The following is a 16,484-nucleotide window of genomic DNA, read 5'->3' as shown; positions in this document are numbered from 1 at the left end:
TTTTTGGTCAAAGTTTCGCTCACTTAGAATTTAGACACTGCCACAGGTTATGTCCGTGTCTGTTGAGGTGGTAGGCCGGTTTTTTGGGCCTCCTTCAGAGCACAATAACATATTTCTTTGTACTACCCTACTTCAGGGTTTTACAGTGTTGTTACTGAGTGCATTGCCTGTTGGAATGTGTAGATTTAAGCTCAGGTTGAGTTTAGCTAGGTAACCTCACTTTACTGTTTGGTTCTCAGATTAGGCTCCCTTAGAGCTTAGACAGATGCCACTAGCTGACGCCACGTGTCTTCTGGAGTAGCAAGCCCCAGTTTGGGCCTCCTCTAAGAACATGATGGCACAGGCTTGTTGTGGGTGTTGACACTGCCACTGGCTGACGCCCATGTCTCCTGGAGTAGCAGGCCCAATCTGGGCCTCCTTTTTGGAACATGTTGGCGGAGTTTTTTTTTTTGTACTCCTGTTGCTTTAAGAGTTTTAAGTTCTTTACTGAGTACATTGCCTGTTGGAATGTGTTGTTTGATATTAAGCTCAGGCTGAGCTATTAGTTAACCTCACTGTATAGTTTGGTTCTATATGTGGCTCCCTGAGAGCTTAGTAATTGCCACTAGAAGTGACACCATGTGTCATTCTGAGTTGTAGGCCCCGTTTGGGCCTCCTTCAGAGCATGATGATGGAGGTTTGTGCTTCTCTTGCTTTTAGAGTAAAAGGTGTTTTTACCGAGTACATGACCTGGTGGTATGTTGGCTCAGGTTGAATTAAGCTAGTTAACCTCACTTGAGAAGTTTGGTTATTCTACTTGGCTCCCTTAGAGCTTAGAACACTGCCGTGAGCTGATGCCACGTGTCTGGAAGTCGTAGGCCCTTTTCTGGACCTCCTGCAGGGTGTGTTGGCGTATGTTGTACTCCTCTTGCTTTAAAGAGTAAAAAGTGTTTTTACTGAGTGCACTGCCTGTCGGATTGTGTTAGGTAGACTGTTATGTGGGCACCCTCATTCTAGTCTGCTGGATTTGCTTATCAGCAAGCAAGCTGTTCAGGTGTGTGGCCTTCACAGGCCTCCCTTTATGCTTCCTCCTCCCGTTTCTGAGTGTTATCTAAGCAGACTGAGCGCATGCTGGCCTTTAGCAAGGCTGCTGTAATTTATTTCGTGTCATGAGAATGAAGAATTTGTGTCATGTGGCAGGCCCCCTCTTGGGCCTCCATGATTTTGTGCCTACAGTACAGTTTATCTGTTAGGTCGAGCTCTGTACTCCCCTCATTTGAGGGTTGTCCTGCATAGTACTCAGCTCCCTAAGCTGGTCACTGGTCGAAGGCCACTCTGAGGCCTCCCTATTGAGGATCAGCCCCCAGGCTGTTAAATGTACTCCCCTTGTTGGGTTCCTTTGGAGTGCACAGCCACCTCAGTGCAAATAATCACGAGCTGAGTAGATCCTAGGATTGAGGAGAGTATTACTCCCCTCATTAGTAAGGGTAAAAAAGCATTAAGCTGAGTCTTGCTCTCCGGGATGCCCCTCTCTATGCTCTGGTCTGAGTTACTAGGTTTCTGTAAAGTAGACCAGGTCAGGCCTCCCTGGTGGCAATCAGGGTCGAGTACTTTCCCCTGACAAGTGACTGGCTAGGGTTCCCTCTGGCCCCCTGGCCACATTCCCTTAAAGGTACCCTCTTTTCCTGAAAAGAAGCTGGTTCCAGAAGCCTTTGAGCGGCCTTGGTAGGCCTTCTGCGGAAGGCCTCTTTGCGGCTTATAGTTTGGGCTGTTGGCCATAGGGAATGCTGTCACTGACAGCCTATGTGTGACCCATAGGGGGAGTGGTTCTCGCACTTTAGTTGAAGCTGCTAGTTCTGACGTTTGTCTAGCCATTTGGCATGCACTCCCCTCAGCATGGCGGCGTGGGTATATCGTTCCCCAATTTGTTTCCGAACGCAGTGTAGAGTTCCCTTTCGAAAGGGAATGTCTCGGGTTACGTATGTAACCATGGTTCCCTAAAAACAGGGAATGAGACACTGCGTTTCCCAGCCATGCATCGGGCCTGCCTGCTGAACAGTCCCTTCAGACGATAAGGCACTGACTGGTTCTCTAGGCGCCCCTTATATACTTCCGGGTCGTGCTATGATGACGTCATAGGCTATCGCCGGCCAGTAGGATTGGTAGGATTTGACACTTGCTTTCAGACACTGGTTTATGTGATGGCGTTCCCCAATGCGTTTCTGAACGCAGTGTTTCATTCCCTGTTCTCAGGGAACCATGGTTACATACGTAACCTGAGACGTTTTTAAATGTCCCTATTAATATTTATTTTATGAGATGTCACAATATTGAAGTGTTTTATGCATTTTATGGTATTGTTGTTTCACTTTGTACTTGCAAAATGTTGAAAAAAAAAACTGAAATGTCTTGAGAACTTTGAAAATTCATTTAAAAAACAAAAGCACCCTTTGTGGTGCAGGGATGAAGTCAAAAAGTCTTTTTTGTTAAATTGAGTTAAAAATAGGGGAACACAGAATTATAAAAAAACACTTGAATCTTTAAAACAATAAAATCAAAATCTTTAAAACAAATCTTTAAAACAATGAAATCAAAATAATGAAACAATGAATCTTTAAAACAATGAAATCAAAATTTTTGCATATTGAATCAAAAATCAATCATACATCTAATACATGTAATACAAGTAAATGAAAAGACATGAAATAGTCCTTATCAATAAATGTTTATTAATTCATAGCCTAATGCAGCAATTATAAGTAAACTCTCAAAACATTATAATTATGACATTACATATTTTAATTTTCATGTAACAGATTAAAGCCAAATAAGCCCGCGATAACCCGGGTTGCGTCAACAGGTGATGATCATGTATCGACGATAGCCAGAGATATTGTCAAAAGCATCAAATATTGGCAATATTAAGAGGATTTGGCATTTCCATTTAATGTAGGCATGTTACATTCTTCTAGTCTATTATTATTACTATTAGATTAGGCTACTTTTATTATTAAATCAATATTAATAAATTTGCTCCGCAATAATTTCATAGCGCAACACCACATAACTGACGTGCTGTGAGGATAATAAAAGATTAGACTATTAGCTCATCTTTGAAAATGTTTTAAACATTTTTTAGGTCTATTATACAATGAATTATAGGCCTATAATTAAAATTATTAATAGTCTATAATATTTCCTAACACTGACTGCAATCATCAATGAAACTTAAGACCTACTTCAAGCACCGACTTAAAAAATACAACCTCCCTGCTGAAAAAACCTGCATATGCTGGTTAAGGTATTTTTTGGAGCTGGTATGCTGGTTTGAGCTGGTCCTAAGCTGGTCCTATGTTGGTCTTATGCTGGTCCATGCTGGTCTATGCTGGTCTTATGCTGGTTCATGCTGGTCCTAAGCTGGTCCAGGACCAGCTCAGGGCCAGCATGAACCAGCTTAGGACCAGCATTGGACCAGCATAGGACCAGCATAAACCAGCTCAAACCAGCATACCAGCTCCAAAACCTACCTTAACCAGCATATTTTGTTTTTTTCAGCAGAGCTGTTTAACACGAAACACAATTATTCTCATTTGTTTCACTATATACAGGCCACAAGAAAAATAATGGAATAAATTAAGACAGTTGTATACCGTTATCAGCATATTTTGTTGAAATCCGTCTCTGAGAGAATATGGTCCGTTAATGCAGCGTCAGACAGCTCCATCACTTTTTACTTTCACTTTGAATAGCCTACTGACCGAGGTTAAGCTTTCACCGGCATAACTCTTGCGCAAAGTTTGCACGTTGCTTCTTGTGTGGTATCCATTGGCTCCCCTTCTTGGTTTAAAACGGAAAGATTTACAATATTGTGACGTATCTCTCTCTTTTTAAATTCATTTATGTTTAATGCACGCTCGCGTAGTCGATTGTTTCCGACAGCGCCGACTAGTGGTTGAAATAGTCGATCTCTCGACTACTCGAATAGTCTATGCAAGCCCTAGAAAATAGTAAAAGATATTTAATTCAGTGGAAAACAGTCTACCATTTGGTGTAATTGACATGTACTTTGTTTTATGTATAGGCCTATGATATTTCCCAAATTAAAATAAGAATTTTAACCGGAAGACTAATTCGCTAGTGCAGGTTCCCTCAAGATATTCCTATTGGTTTTTATAATGGGTTTTTAATTTATGAGTAAAAGGTCTGTGAAAAACATCGACTGCCTTCACGCTCACACTCCAAACGTTCTTATTTTTTTTAAATAAATATAGCCTAACTAATGAACTTTTAGAGGGGTTTGGATATCTCTCTTTGTCACTCAGTAAATCAGAAAATAATTTTAACAGCCAGACGAAATGGAAGGAAAACAGATGAATGAACAAACCCTTTAGTAAACCTTCTGGATAAAGAATAAAAAAATGGAAAATATGGCGATTTGCTAAGAAATGGAGATTTCTGGTTTAGTGCATGACAAAACTCATTTTGAGAAAACCAATAGACGCAGATAAAGTGTAATAAAATAAACACTTAAATGTGTATTTAGGATGTTTACTTCCCACTAGTCTCCAAGCACATGTGGAACAAATCTTCAAACTTCAAGAAATCATTATAATGTAGCCTACCGGCAAAATAATATAAGGGTTAGCCTACATTTCATTATTTTGTTGATTCTTCCTTTAAATCTGTATTATATTATTATGTCAATGAATTACCGCTAAAACTAAAGACTGAACTGAGAGAGAGAGAGGGAGAGAAAGAGAGAGAGCGAGAGCGAGAGAACATCCGGGGGTTTCCATTGACTCCGCCCACATTCCGCTGACCCTCAGCAGCGCTGTAAATATGGCGGAGGTAAGAAGGAAATTATTTTAATTATTTTCCAGAAATAAATAACCGTTTATTTGCAGTTAACTAAAGGAATATTTTTGTTAATGGATTTGAAAATTAATTTAAATCGTATATATTTCTTCTTAAGTTGTGCGCTAATTTAGGTCGAACGACTCGTTGAATTCTTTGAAATTTTATTTCTGCAAAGTTAATAGCAGTTAGCTCGCCTTCAGTTAGCCAGATACTTACTCTATTATAACCATACTTTAATACATTACCATACATTAATTATATCTTATATATTTACACAGGCACTGACGAGTGTATTTATTGTTTATGCTAAATCCTGAATTTATGGCTATTTCTATACCCAGATTTGTACTTAAAAGAGTGTTCCTAATCAAGGCTAGACAAAGTATTAGCTAGGCATCAGCCTTAACTTCCAGAGTAATACACAGAGAGCATCTTTGACTCCTCTGGTTTTATCAAGGATGTTTAACCCTGGCCTGCTGTGAGGTTTAATATAACAGGCATTTTTGTTGGTGTATAAACTAAATAAAATAAAACGGATCACTGGAAAACTGCTTTAGAGCATCTTTTTATTCTGATTTAAGTCTGCCTGGATGCCTGCCATACATAGTCATCGACACAGATGTTTATCACAGACCATGGATCATTACAATTAACAGATTTTACTGATCATTTTGATAATTTACTGTTATTTAGTCCAGGGGTTTACAACTGACTTTACATCAGGACCCAGATTTTATATCGGATATCCAACAGCGACAACACAGTAACAAAATTGTCCTCAAAACCAAGCCTGATATTTAGTTTTTCCAAATAAAATGGTTTGCCTTCATTATTTTTCATCCAAAGGTTACAGCATATATTTTTTTGCTTCTTTTTCATTTTTTGTCGTGTCTTTTCTTTTTTTGAATTTTTAGCCCTCCTTGGGGAGTTCAAGCCCAGGTAAGACTGTTATTAGTCTTCTTATCATGGTAAAACATGTCTTTATACGTATTCATGGTTTGATGCCATGAGTTTTGGTTGGTTCTGACAATGTTGATTTTGACCTGTCAACAGAGATGCTGTTGCCTGATTATGATGATGATCAGACCCCTGAAGACGAGGAGCTGCCAGAGGGAGACACTAGCTTTGGCACTGAGATTGAAGAACTCGCAAAGGTTTGATCTTATCCTGATTCTCAATGTGTTTCTGCTGATCTTTTGTTTTACAAGACCTGCTTATGGTCATGCAAAAAATGCATAACACAAGGGGTTAGTATAACTCAATGGATTTTAATTCTTCAAAAGGTTATGTTTATGGAGATGCAGATAGCAGAGAATAAACTGGGTATGTGACTGGGAGTGTGTGTGTGTGCACAAGGTGGTTAGATTTACTATTTGGACTGCTGCTATCAGTATGCGAGTACAGAATGATGCGTCCACTACTATGCAATGCCAGTAAGTTGTACTGACACTTCTGGTATGGTGTGCGACTAGCTTCAATCTCCCTCTGAAACGAGTAAAATGATAATAGCAAGTTAAAAGGTAGGGTATAATACAAACTTTAAAAAAAAAGATCTGCATTAACACTAGCAGCTGTGTTTCCACATAAATCACTGTCTTCTCAACTCTTCTCTCATAGAAGAACCTATTCCCCTCATTAAAGTTGCAGGGGCAGTGTCGTCAGATTTCCAGACATCCCACCTCTTCTAGAAGTTCACCTGGTATTATCACGCATTTAAAATTTGTCTCCTGTGACCACTTGTGTATGGATTTCCGATTATAATAGTCACACTCTACATTATTTTCATTTTCGGTGCATAAATACTATTAAATGAATGAACTTGTGTTACGCTTTTCAGCAAATGAGTACTTAATATAACATAACAAATGAAAAACATCTTTTTTAGTTTATTTGAATACCATTTCAATTTAAGAAACTTTTGTCATTACATTATTTAAGTTAACAGACAATGAGCGGGATGGCCTATAACAAGTTATTAACAAGTTAACAAGTTATTATAACAAGCTATATACAAGTTATTAGCTATAACAAGGGTAAATGCCCTATTGTTCTCCTAAAGGTGGGCATACACTGTGCGATTCGTCCAGTTTTGGGCCGAAATCTACGGAGCCCCGGACATGACATGCAAGAAAAAAAATGTAATTGTGCGCACGATTTACTAATTCGTTCCCTCGATTTACTAAATCGTGTGCACGACCTATTAATTCGTCCCCTCGATTTACTAAATCGTGTGCAAGATTTACTAAAATGTGCACACGATTTACTATTCATTCCCTCGATTTATAAATCATGCGCATGATTTATAAATCGAAAGGTTTATCGTGGTCGTTTGTCATGCAGTGTTCGTCGAGTGTATATGGGGAAACGAGAGGCGATAAACCTTTCCCGACTGGCAATCGGATGGTCGGATGAATTTCTGGCATAAGGGTTATTAGGGACCAAGCCCTGAAAGGGCGAAGGCCATATTGTTCCCCTAAGGATTATTATTATTATTATTAGGGCCCGAGCACAGATGGTGTGAGGACCCTATTGGAATTGCTCTGTTTATTAGGCCCCGAGCACTGATGGTGTGAGGACCCTATTGGAATTGCTCAGTGAATTATTCTTCTTCTCCGAAATGAATAGCATTTTTGAGGGCCTAAACATGCTCAAACTGATGAAACTTTTCACACGCATCAGAAGTGGTGAAAATTTACTTCTGATATGGGTTTTCAGATTTAGGTGTGGCAAAATAGCTCGATAGCGCCACCTACAAAATTTCAATTAAGCACCCTTTGCGCTACGTTTCACTTACAGGTATGAAATTCGGTAGACACATGTAACAGCCCAATACCTACAAAAAAGTCCCCGGGTGCAAAATCTGAAAACCCAACAGGAAGTGAGATATTTAGAATTTTCTCTGCAAAATTTGTGCAGTTTTTGCCATTTCCAGACATTGTACTTTAACAAACTCCTCCTAGAGCTTTAATCGGATCAACATCATATTTGGTCAGTCTAATCTAAAGGCCTTTGCGACGTTAAATTACGAAGATCTGGAGTTTTCGCAGAAGGGCGTGTCCGTGGCGGCCTGACAAAATTCGATGTTTTGCCATGAAACAGGAAGTTGTTGTAACTCTGGCATACAATGTGCGATCTGCCCCAAACTTCATATGTTTGATAATAGTCCTGGCCTGAAAACATCTACATGCCAATATTCAGTTACAATCATAGCGCCACCTGCAGGCAACAGGAAATGTTATGTTTTACACTGTGAGTAACTCCTCATTGAGATTTAACCAGAACAACATCATATTTGGTCTGTCTAATCTTAAGGCCTTAGTGATGTTACAATGCAAAGATCTTGAGTTTTTGTTGAACGGCGTGTCTGTGGCGGCCTGACAAATTTTGATGTTTCGCCATGAAAGAGGAAGCTGTTGTAACTCGGGCATACAATGTCTGACCTGCCCCAAACTTCACATGTGTGTCCTGGCCTGAAGACATCTACAAGCAAATATTCAGTTAGTCATAGCGCCACCTGTTGTCAACAGGAAATGGCATGCTTTACACTGTAATTCACTCCCAGAAACACATTTCAATATGCCACCAAGTACCAAACATACTAGAAACACGTTAAATCATGCAACACAGGGCTCTACAGTGCGACCATTTCGCTCGCATTTGTGCCTGAAAATAACTGCGTGCAAAAAAAAATTACTGAGTGTGAAAAAATATTTAGGCGCACTGGTGCGAGTGACCAGATTGATTCTCATGAATAGAACTATAATACAATCGGAACAAAAAGTACACCTCCTAAAATGCATCTACACTGAACAACAGTTATGCTTCGTACTGCAGTCGGCTGCTTTTCATTCCTTCATTCAAAGACTTTGCTTCAGGAAGTGCAAAAGACGTGTGCAACGGATTACACTTCAAAGATTGTTTACAAGGTGAAATGGGTGATATGCATTTTCTCATGCTGCTGATGTTTCAGCCAAATTAACTGGAAATACATTTGGATTATCATAAGCAAGGTTGGAAATTAAGGGGGGCTTGAGGGCAAAAATGCCTCCAAAAATGTATCAAAAAACATGCACCGTTACGAATGCCTGTGCTGCCATTTTACTTTTACTTTTGCTATTAAAGTAGCGGCAATTCGGAGGCGGCAGTTGTTTGAATGGCGGGTGGGTTCATTGTTATTCTTAATGAAAAACACAACAACAAAACAGTACAATGACAAACTCACATAAATCTGCGCTTTTACATTTTGCTTGCAGCCAAATCTTCATCCATTTTGTCATTCAGAGAAGTGAGGGAAGAAATGGGCGAAGTGAGGTGAAATCTGACTCCTGCTGCTGATCTGTGCTGCGACTCTTGTCTGGCTCACTGATTTGAGCAGACACGTTTAGTTTTTAACTGTATCTGTTCTCTAACTAAACAAAATTATTTTTATTACTTTAAAAAATCAAAACGACAGTGGGGGGCGGTGCCGTGGTCATGGTGGGCAAGTAAAGTGTTGAAGTGATGTAACCGGTGTTGCTGGTAACACCGTTGATCGCAGAAAGCCTAATATGTTAAGTAAAATCACACGAGTATACTCCTGTTTCTCAGAGTATTGGCATGATTGCAAATGTGATACTTACTGATCTTATTGAAGTCCAATAAACAAGTTGATATTAAGTGATTTAACATTAGACACAATAATGTCTGTTTTTGCTCTATTTGGTGAAAACAGTTTCAAACAAAGCCATACCAGAACTGTTGCGCATCTCCAAGCAATGGTGATTCCTGAATAAACGACTGAATGAATGACTCACACATTAAGATTTAGTGAATGTAAATACATTTATTTTCATATTTACACTTTACATAGACTGTTTTTACTTAAAATATTTAACTTTTAAAGTTTTATTTTTACATATTTCTAAATTCAAAAAAATATTTAAAAACATTCGTACAACGTCATTTACCAATGAGCTGCATTAAGCAGTCTATGTAAATATGTCTAAATAATACCGTTTCACAGGGTTTTTCCTGGCTCAAAATGAGGCGGAGGTGGTAAAATCCTGATCACAGCAGAAAAAAAAATACTTGTACAAGCACGTATTTTAGGTATTTTAATATTAAGAGAATAAGATTTGTATTTTGAGAGCACTATCATATATATACAGTGTTTCCCACAGGATTGTGTGTTTTTTTTGTGGTGGTTGTACCTCTGTCCCTATAGGGAGGTCTGGGGGCATGCTTCCCCGGAAGAAAATTTTGTACATTTTAAAGATAAATTCATTAATCTGGTGCACTTTGACAGTTCAAAATTAAAGGATCAGCTCTAACATCACCCAAATCCGCTGTTAAAAATAAATCTGCACCTGATCATCACAAAATAATTATAATAACATATGACACTAGTAGGCTGCTTTTAAATAAATATCTAAAATAAAAGTTCTTCTTTGGCAAAATTACATTTCCTTAATAGACTATAAACACAGGTTTTACTCCCTTCAAACTAAAATTGTCAGTTTCATTACATCATTGTTGAAAAAACACTCTTATCAGAATAATTTCTGTTAAGCTTGTGTATATTTTTAGTTAAAGCTGTTAAGTTTTTAAGCAAAATCTCACATTTTCCTTTTGTGTTTTATATAATGACCACTAGAAGGTGCTCTAGGCATATGCTTTCCTTGATTGGTTTTCCCTGAATAGGAATGCGTTGTTGTTGAAAACGAAAGTAAAAGAGTGACGCACATTCCTTGCATTTTACCAAATGAGAGTTCCGTGTCTTTATTAAAATCAACACATTAATGATTTATCTCTCATCCAACCGTGACCCACCTGCAATTACTTGTTATTTTGTATCACTTTGCCGGCGGCAAATCGATAGCCATCAGATAGAAATCATGTAGAACCCCATATGCCATCGCGTAGGAGATTTATACAGTTGATGATTTCTAATGAAATTGTTGATATTTGGAGGAATTTTCATTACTTACAGAGACAATATACTTGGGTACATGCTCATGACAATTTACTATCCCTAGCCAGGTTAGATTTTATGGATATAGACATCAACTTAAGTGTTCTATTTTTCCTGTTGGTTTTTCAGATCACAGTTTAGTTAAGTGCATGGTAACTATGGGTTTTTTTTATGCCAAAGAGTGCTTATTGGCACTTGAATACTAATCTGTTATGTGATCTTTTGTTTCAAGATTATTTTAAAGAGTTTTGGATTGGCTTTAGATCCAAAAAAATCATCCTTTCAATCATTGCAACAGTGGTGGGACTGCAAAAATACAAATTAGACCGTTATGTCAGCAATACACTTTTAATGTCGAAAGGGATAGAACAAGTACAATTGAATCATTAGAAAAAGAATTAAATGATATGCAGGAATGTACAGATGCCTCAGGAGACTCAAATTTTATAAAGAGTTTTAAAGAGAAAAATAATTCTTTAAATAATTTATTGGATTTGATTACACAAGCAGCTTTGGTCAGGACAAGATTTCAAAATATTGAATTGATGGATGCACCTTCAAAATTTTTCTTTAATTTAGAAAAAAGAGGTTCATACACAATTTACATTCTGAAACTGGGGTTTTGTTATCGGACCCTTCTGAAATCAGAAATAGGGCAGTTGATTTTTATCGAAAACTATATGAGAGTGAGTTAAATTTTGATGAATCAGACATGTTTTTTTTTTTTTGGAAATTTGCCTCAAGTATCTCAAGTTTATTAAAACGACCCTGTTCAAAAGTTTGTCCCTCAATTGTCCTCAGTGTGAAAAGATGGATCTCAAAATCATACAGTCACTGCTGGAAAGGGTTCAAATATGCAAAAGATGCTGGAAATCTGAAGAATCTGCAGGACCAGGAGGATTTTTCTGAAGAACAAAGCTCAGTTTAACTGCTCAGGGCAAACAAGGGACTCATGAACAACCATCACAAAACAAAAAAAAAAAACAGTCGTAGATCATCCAGGTAACCACACACAGTATTAAAAATCAGTGGTTCACAAACTTTTGAACGGGGTTATTTTAATAAATTCAGCTATTTTTTGTCTTGTGAATTGAATGTAAACATCTTTTATGTAAAATATCTTAATCAGGACAGTACTAAATAAAAAATAACATGCATTTTGTATTATCTCTCTTATTTTGTTAAAAATTTTCACATTTTCAGGTTCTGCAAGGGGTTCACAAACTTTCAAGTGGCACTGTATATGTATAGATCATGTTATGTGTAGCATAGTAAATAAATCCATCTAAGAAAATGAATAAATAAGGCGGGTCTCTCTAGAGAGTTAACCGTCTCTAACATTGTGAATGGCTAACACATTTGCAGCTAGTGTAGATGTGCAATCATCTTCATCAAGTATGAAGGCCATTTTCTTAGTATCACTCAGTTCAATGAATGATGGAATCAATGTTTCAAATCTAGGGATAAACGTTTATCTTACATCGTGATATTTAGGACAGATGAGTAGAAAGTGTTTCTCATCCTCTATTTTCTGTAGATCGCAGTGTCTACAGATCCTCTGCTCTCTCTCTGTCCATGTTTGTCTACATCTTCCTCTCTCTGTTTCTAGATCATGGTCACTTAATCTGTATTTGGAGAGGATTTGTCTTTCTTTACATAGTTTAATTAATAGATAATTTGCCAGTTTAGTTGTTCTATTTAGGGTTGAGTAACATTGGAGTTTATTTTGGAGGTCAAAATGTGCTTTTAGTGAATTATGAGTATCTTTTAGATTTTTGTCAATTTCTTTAATAATAGTTTTGGGGTTGTAGCTGTAGTCAATTGGAAATTGAGTTTCATGGACAAGTTGAAGAGTGAGTGTGTTTAGAGGATGAGATTATGCTGAGGTTTCATTGGCGAGGAGGGCTTTATATTGGACTGAATCAGGATCAGACTGATAAGGATCAGACTAAAGGATAAGAAATCTCTTAGGCCTTGTCTTTTTCTGAGTTTTAATAAAAAAATAAATGCATAGAACCAGTTAATTTCTTGGGCACTGACAATATAATTTCATATAATTAGTTTAATAATTAGGCTACTAAAATTATAAAAAGACCTTAAGATATATACTGGATTTCTGGACTTAAATTTTGAGCTTCAAAATATAACTTTGCACTCAAAGTGACCTATGACATCCTATGACTTGAAATTCATCTAAATTTAAATTATATCATGGATGTGGCTGTTGTGGTTCACAGTCATAGTGGCTGCAGTAAGTGTGGTGTATTCAAACAACTTTGATATAGTTGTTTCTTTTTTAACGCCATTCCAGCTTCTATTGCTATATTCAAGGCGAGAAACAGGTTTATTTATTAGAAATAAAACTAAATAAGATGCTAAACGAATTAATTTAAAGTGAATCTGAAGCCCAACTTTCTCATTCGTCGCTGTTTCCATTTTCGAGACGAACGCTAAACTATTATTTATTGTAAGCTTTGTACTTCACTCGCATTATCGACATCATCCTTCACATAACAGCACAGTCAGGCGGTGGTCACGGGTGGTAAACAGCAGATTGTATTATAGACTTGAATTGAGCAGATTTATGTTTGGTTGATTGTATTTTATTTTAATTATTTAACAGGCTGCGATATCAAGTAAGCAATGCAAGAATTTGTGTGTGCACGCGTGAGGCACCGGCGCGACCACTGGAATTTTTTTCCTTCTAAGACAGTAAACTGTACTCCGTAATTTATGGTCATACAGGTAAAAGCAAGACATAATTCATACATTTACAAAAGACACTTAAATAATGAAAACAAGCAGAATGTCTGTTTCCTTTCCTAGATTATTGGAGTGCGCCACTGAACCACTTTCGTTTTGTTAATCTGTAGACCTAATTATTGAAGTGAAATATTTCGCGTAGCCTATAGGCCTAAATATTCCCTTTTATTTTATATGTGTTATGTAGGCCTATTGTTTTATTCTGTTTTCTCTGTTCACAGAAGCGCTGCTGGTACGTGATTTAGCTGGTTTCAAAAAGCACAACAAGCTATTAATGCCTACTTGACATTAATTTTCACTTAAATGTAGGCCTAATGCTTGATGGTTGGTGACATATATCATCGGAAAATCTAATGCCAGGGCATTGCCATTGTGACTTACCTAACCTATGATGACTTGACAGCTGAGCCTGAGCGCTTAGCGCGGGCATTTCACACACTGTAGAGCCTGAGCGCAGGCATTTCACACACTTTGGATGCGTCAGCTTCACATTTGCATAGGCTGTACTATTTGAATTCGTGATTGGTTGGTTGACTGCCAAATCAAAATATTAAACAGAACGATAAAATAACGTTATTAACCGGTTAATGGCCATTTCAAATTAGCGTTTCTGTTCAGAACGATTAAATTTGATTTTGTTTCCATTTCTGGTTATGTTCCGGTCAAAATTTCGTTCGTTTCCGGTTTTCGTTTTCGTTCCTTGAACTGGTTCAGAGCCCTGGTCTTGATGGTTAGTTTATCCCTTTCATTGCTGTGTGCTTCTGCCTGTATTAAAGGATAAGAAATCCCTTAGGCCTTGACTTTTTCTATACACATTTGAATAACAAAATAGAAGGCATAGAACCAGGTCATTTGTCGCGCACTGACAAAATAGTTGTATAATTAGGTTAACTGGGTAGGTTAATAATTAGGTTAATAAAAATATAAAAAGACCTTGAGATATATACTTCGAATACAAAATTTTGAGCTTCAGAATATAACTTCGCATTCATTTGAAATTACCTATGACATCCAATTACATGATATTTATGTAAATTTAAATGATGTCATGGATGTGACTGTTGTGGTTCACAGTCATAGGTGCACCAGCAGACTCCAGTTTATGTGCCATATTCAAATTACTTTGACATGTTCCTTTTGTATTCACCCAGTTTAAATGCATATTGCCCGTCGTGCACAGTTGCACTAAAGCCACCGGGATGGCGGTGGTGCTGGGGCTTGGGCCCATCATTGCTGCTTGCAGCTATATTTAGTGGCCAAGCACCGAAGGTGCGAAGGCACCTATTGTAATCGTTAGTTAGGGGCCAAGCACCGAAGGTGCGGAGGCACCTATTGTAATCGTTAGTTTTCTTATTAGGGGCCAAGCACCGAAGGTGCGGAGGCACCTATTGAAATCGTTAGTTTTTTTATTAGGGGCCAAGAACCGAAGTTGCGAAGGCACCTATTGTAATCGTTAGTTTTCTTATTATTAGGGGCCAAGCACCGAAGGTGCGAAGCACCTATTGTAATCGTTAGTTTTCTTCTTATTATTATTAGGGGCCAAGCACCGAAGGTGCGAAGGCACCTATTGTAATCGTTAGTTTTCTTATTATTAGGGGCCAAGCACCGAAGGTGCGAAGGCACCTCTTGTGATCGTTAGTTAGGGGTTCAAGCACGTAGTGCTGAAACCCTATTGTAATTGTAAGTACTTTTATTAGGGGTTCAAGCACAAAGTGCTGAAACCCTATTGTAATTGTTCAGATTTTTATTATTATTAGGGGCCAAACACTGAAGGTGCGGAGGCACCTATTGTAATCGTTAGTTTTCTTCTTATTAGGAGCCAAGCACCGAATGTGCGGAGGCACCTATTGTAATCGTTAGTTTTTAGGGGTTCAAGCACGAAGTGCTGAAACCCTATTGTAATTGTAAGGATTTTTATTAGGGGTTCAAGCACGAAGTGCTGAAACCCTATTGTAATTGTAAGGATTTTTATTAGGGGTTCAAGCAGGAAGTGCTGAAACCCTATTGTAATTGCTCAGATTTTTATTATTTTTCTTTTGCCGTAAAACGCATCGTGCAGCCCAAACCGTAAGTGCTAGAGACTTGAAACTTTGTCAGATGATAGGACAGAAATCGAGGAGAGGTTGACAGAGTATGACCCCAATCGGCCAATAGGTGGCGCTACAGCGACCAAAAGTTGAAAATTGCTAATAACTCCTATACCGTTTGTCCTAGAATCAAGTGTTATGTCATTGGTATCCTTGTCTCAAGACGGACAAAACGTATGTCTCCGATTTAATTTCCGCCTGGAAAAATGTTCCGCCATTTTGAATTTTGTCCAAAACCTACTTTTGCGAACTAGTCCTAGGTTTTTCGCCCGATCGGAACCAAACCAGTGCAGAAATGTTCTCTGGAGTCTAAATATCAATAATTATCAAAAAAAAGTTGAAATTTTGATTCACGGTCGCTAAGGGGTGCCAAAACGTAGAATGTGGGCGGAGCCACTTTACTCAAATGGCTATAACTCAAGAAAGAAATTAGATATTTGCACCAAACTCGGTACATATATGTAGGGGCTAAGTCTTTGGTCCAGATAAAAAAAATCGCTTCGATTGTACACTAGGTGGCGCTATAACTTGAAAAAAACTTGAAAACAGCTGTAACCATGCAACCGTTAGTCCAATTGACTTGAAATTTGGTATGCAGTGTCTTGGTCCAAGGGGGCATGATAGTCTATGAGGACATTGGCGTATCTCAAAAAACATGGCCGCCATCGGCCAATGAAGTTTGAGCACCTATTAAACAAGGTTAACGGAGGCCGATCGGAACGAAACTCGGTGGGCATGTTTGACTCATGGTCCTAGAGGTCTGTAAAAATTTTGAAAGAAATTGGCCACTAGTTGGCGCTAACAAGTTTTACGCCTCTGTAATCATGTGGTGTTTCACAATATGCATA

At 38.1% G+C, this 16,484-nt stretch overlaps 2 protein-coding genes across 10 annotated transcripts in view; one reads left to right on the top strand and one right to left on the bottom strand.

Moving 5' to 3' along the window:
- Nucleotides 1-16,484, bottom strand: part of LOC127503500 (uncharacterized protein K02A2.6-like) — a 362,965-nt gene that overhangs the window by 141,028 nt on the left and 205,453 nt on the right. The window lies entirely within an intron of this gene.
- Nucleotides 4,746-16,484, top strand: part of mier1b (mesoderm induction early response 1b, transcriptional regulator) — a 217,831-nt gene continuing 206,092 nt past the window's right edge. For 7 of the 8 annotated variants that reach the window (XR_007927104.1, XR_007927106.1, XR_007927103.1 and 4 more), the window contains exons 1-3: nt 4,746-4,827; nt 5,751-5,775; nt 5,890-5,990. Coding sequence is in view for 4 of the 8 variants with exons in the window: in XM_051877343.1 (XP_051733303.1) it covers nt 4,819-4,827; nt 5,751-5,775; nt 5,890-5,990 (135 nt within the window). In the remaining 4 variants the exon portion in view is untranslated. The remainder of the gene's footprint in view (nt 4,828-5,750; nt 5,776-5,889; nt 5,991-16,484) is intronic. The other variant, XM_051877350.1, reaches the window with a different exon arrangement.

The sequence above is a fragment of the Ctenopharyngodon idella genome, chromosome 2 (assembly GCF_019924925.1).
Source record: "Ctenopharyngodon idella isolate HZGC_01 chromosome 2, HZGC01, whole genome shotgun sequence".
Classification (NCBI taxonomy): Eukaryota; Metazoa; Chordata; class Actinopteri; order Cypriniformes; family Xenocyprididae; genus Ctenopharyngodon; species Ctenopharyngodon idella.
The sequence above is the reverse complement of the archived record's forward strand: the minus strand, read 5'-3'. Positions and strand labels throughout refer to the sequence as shown.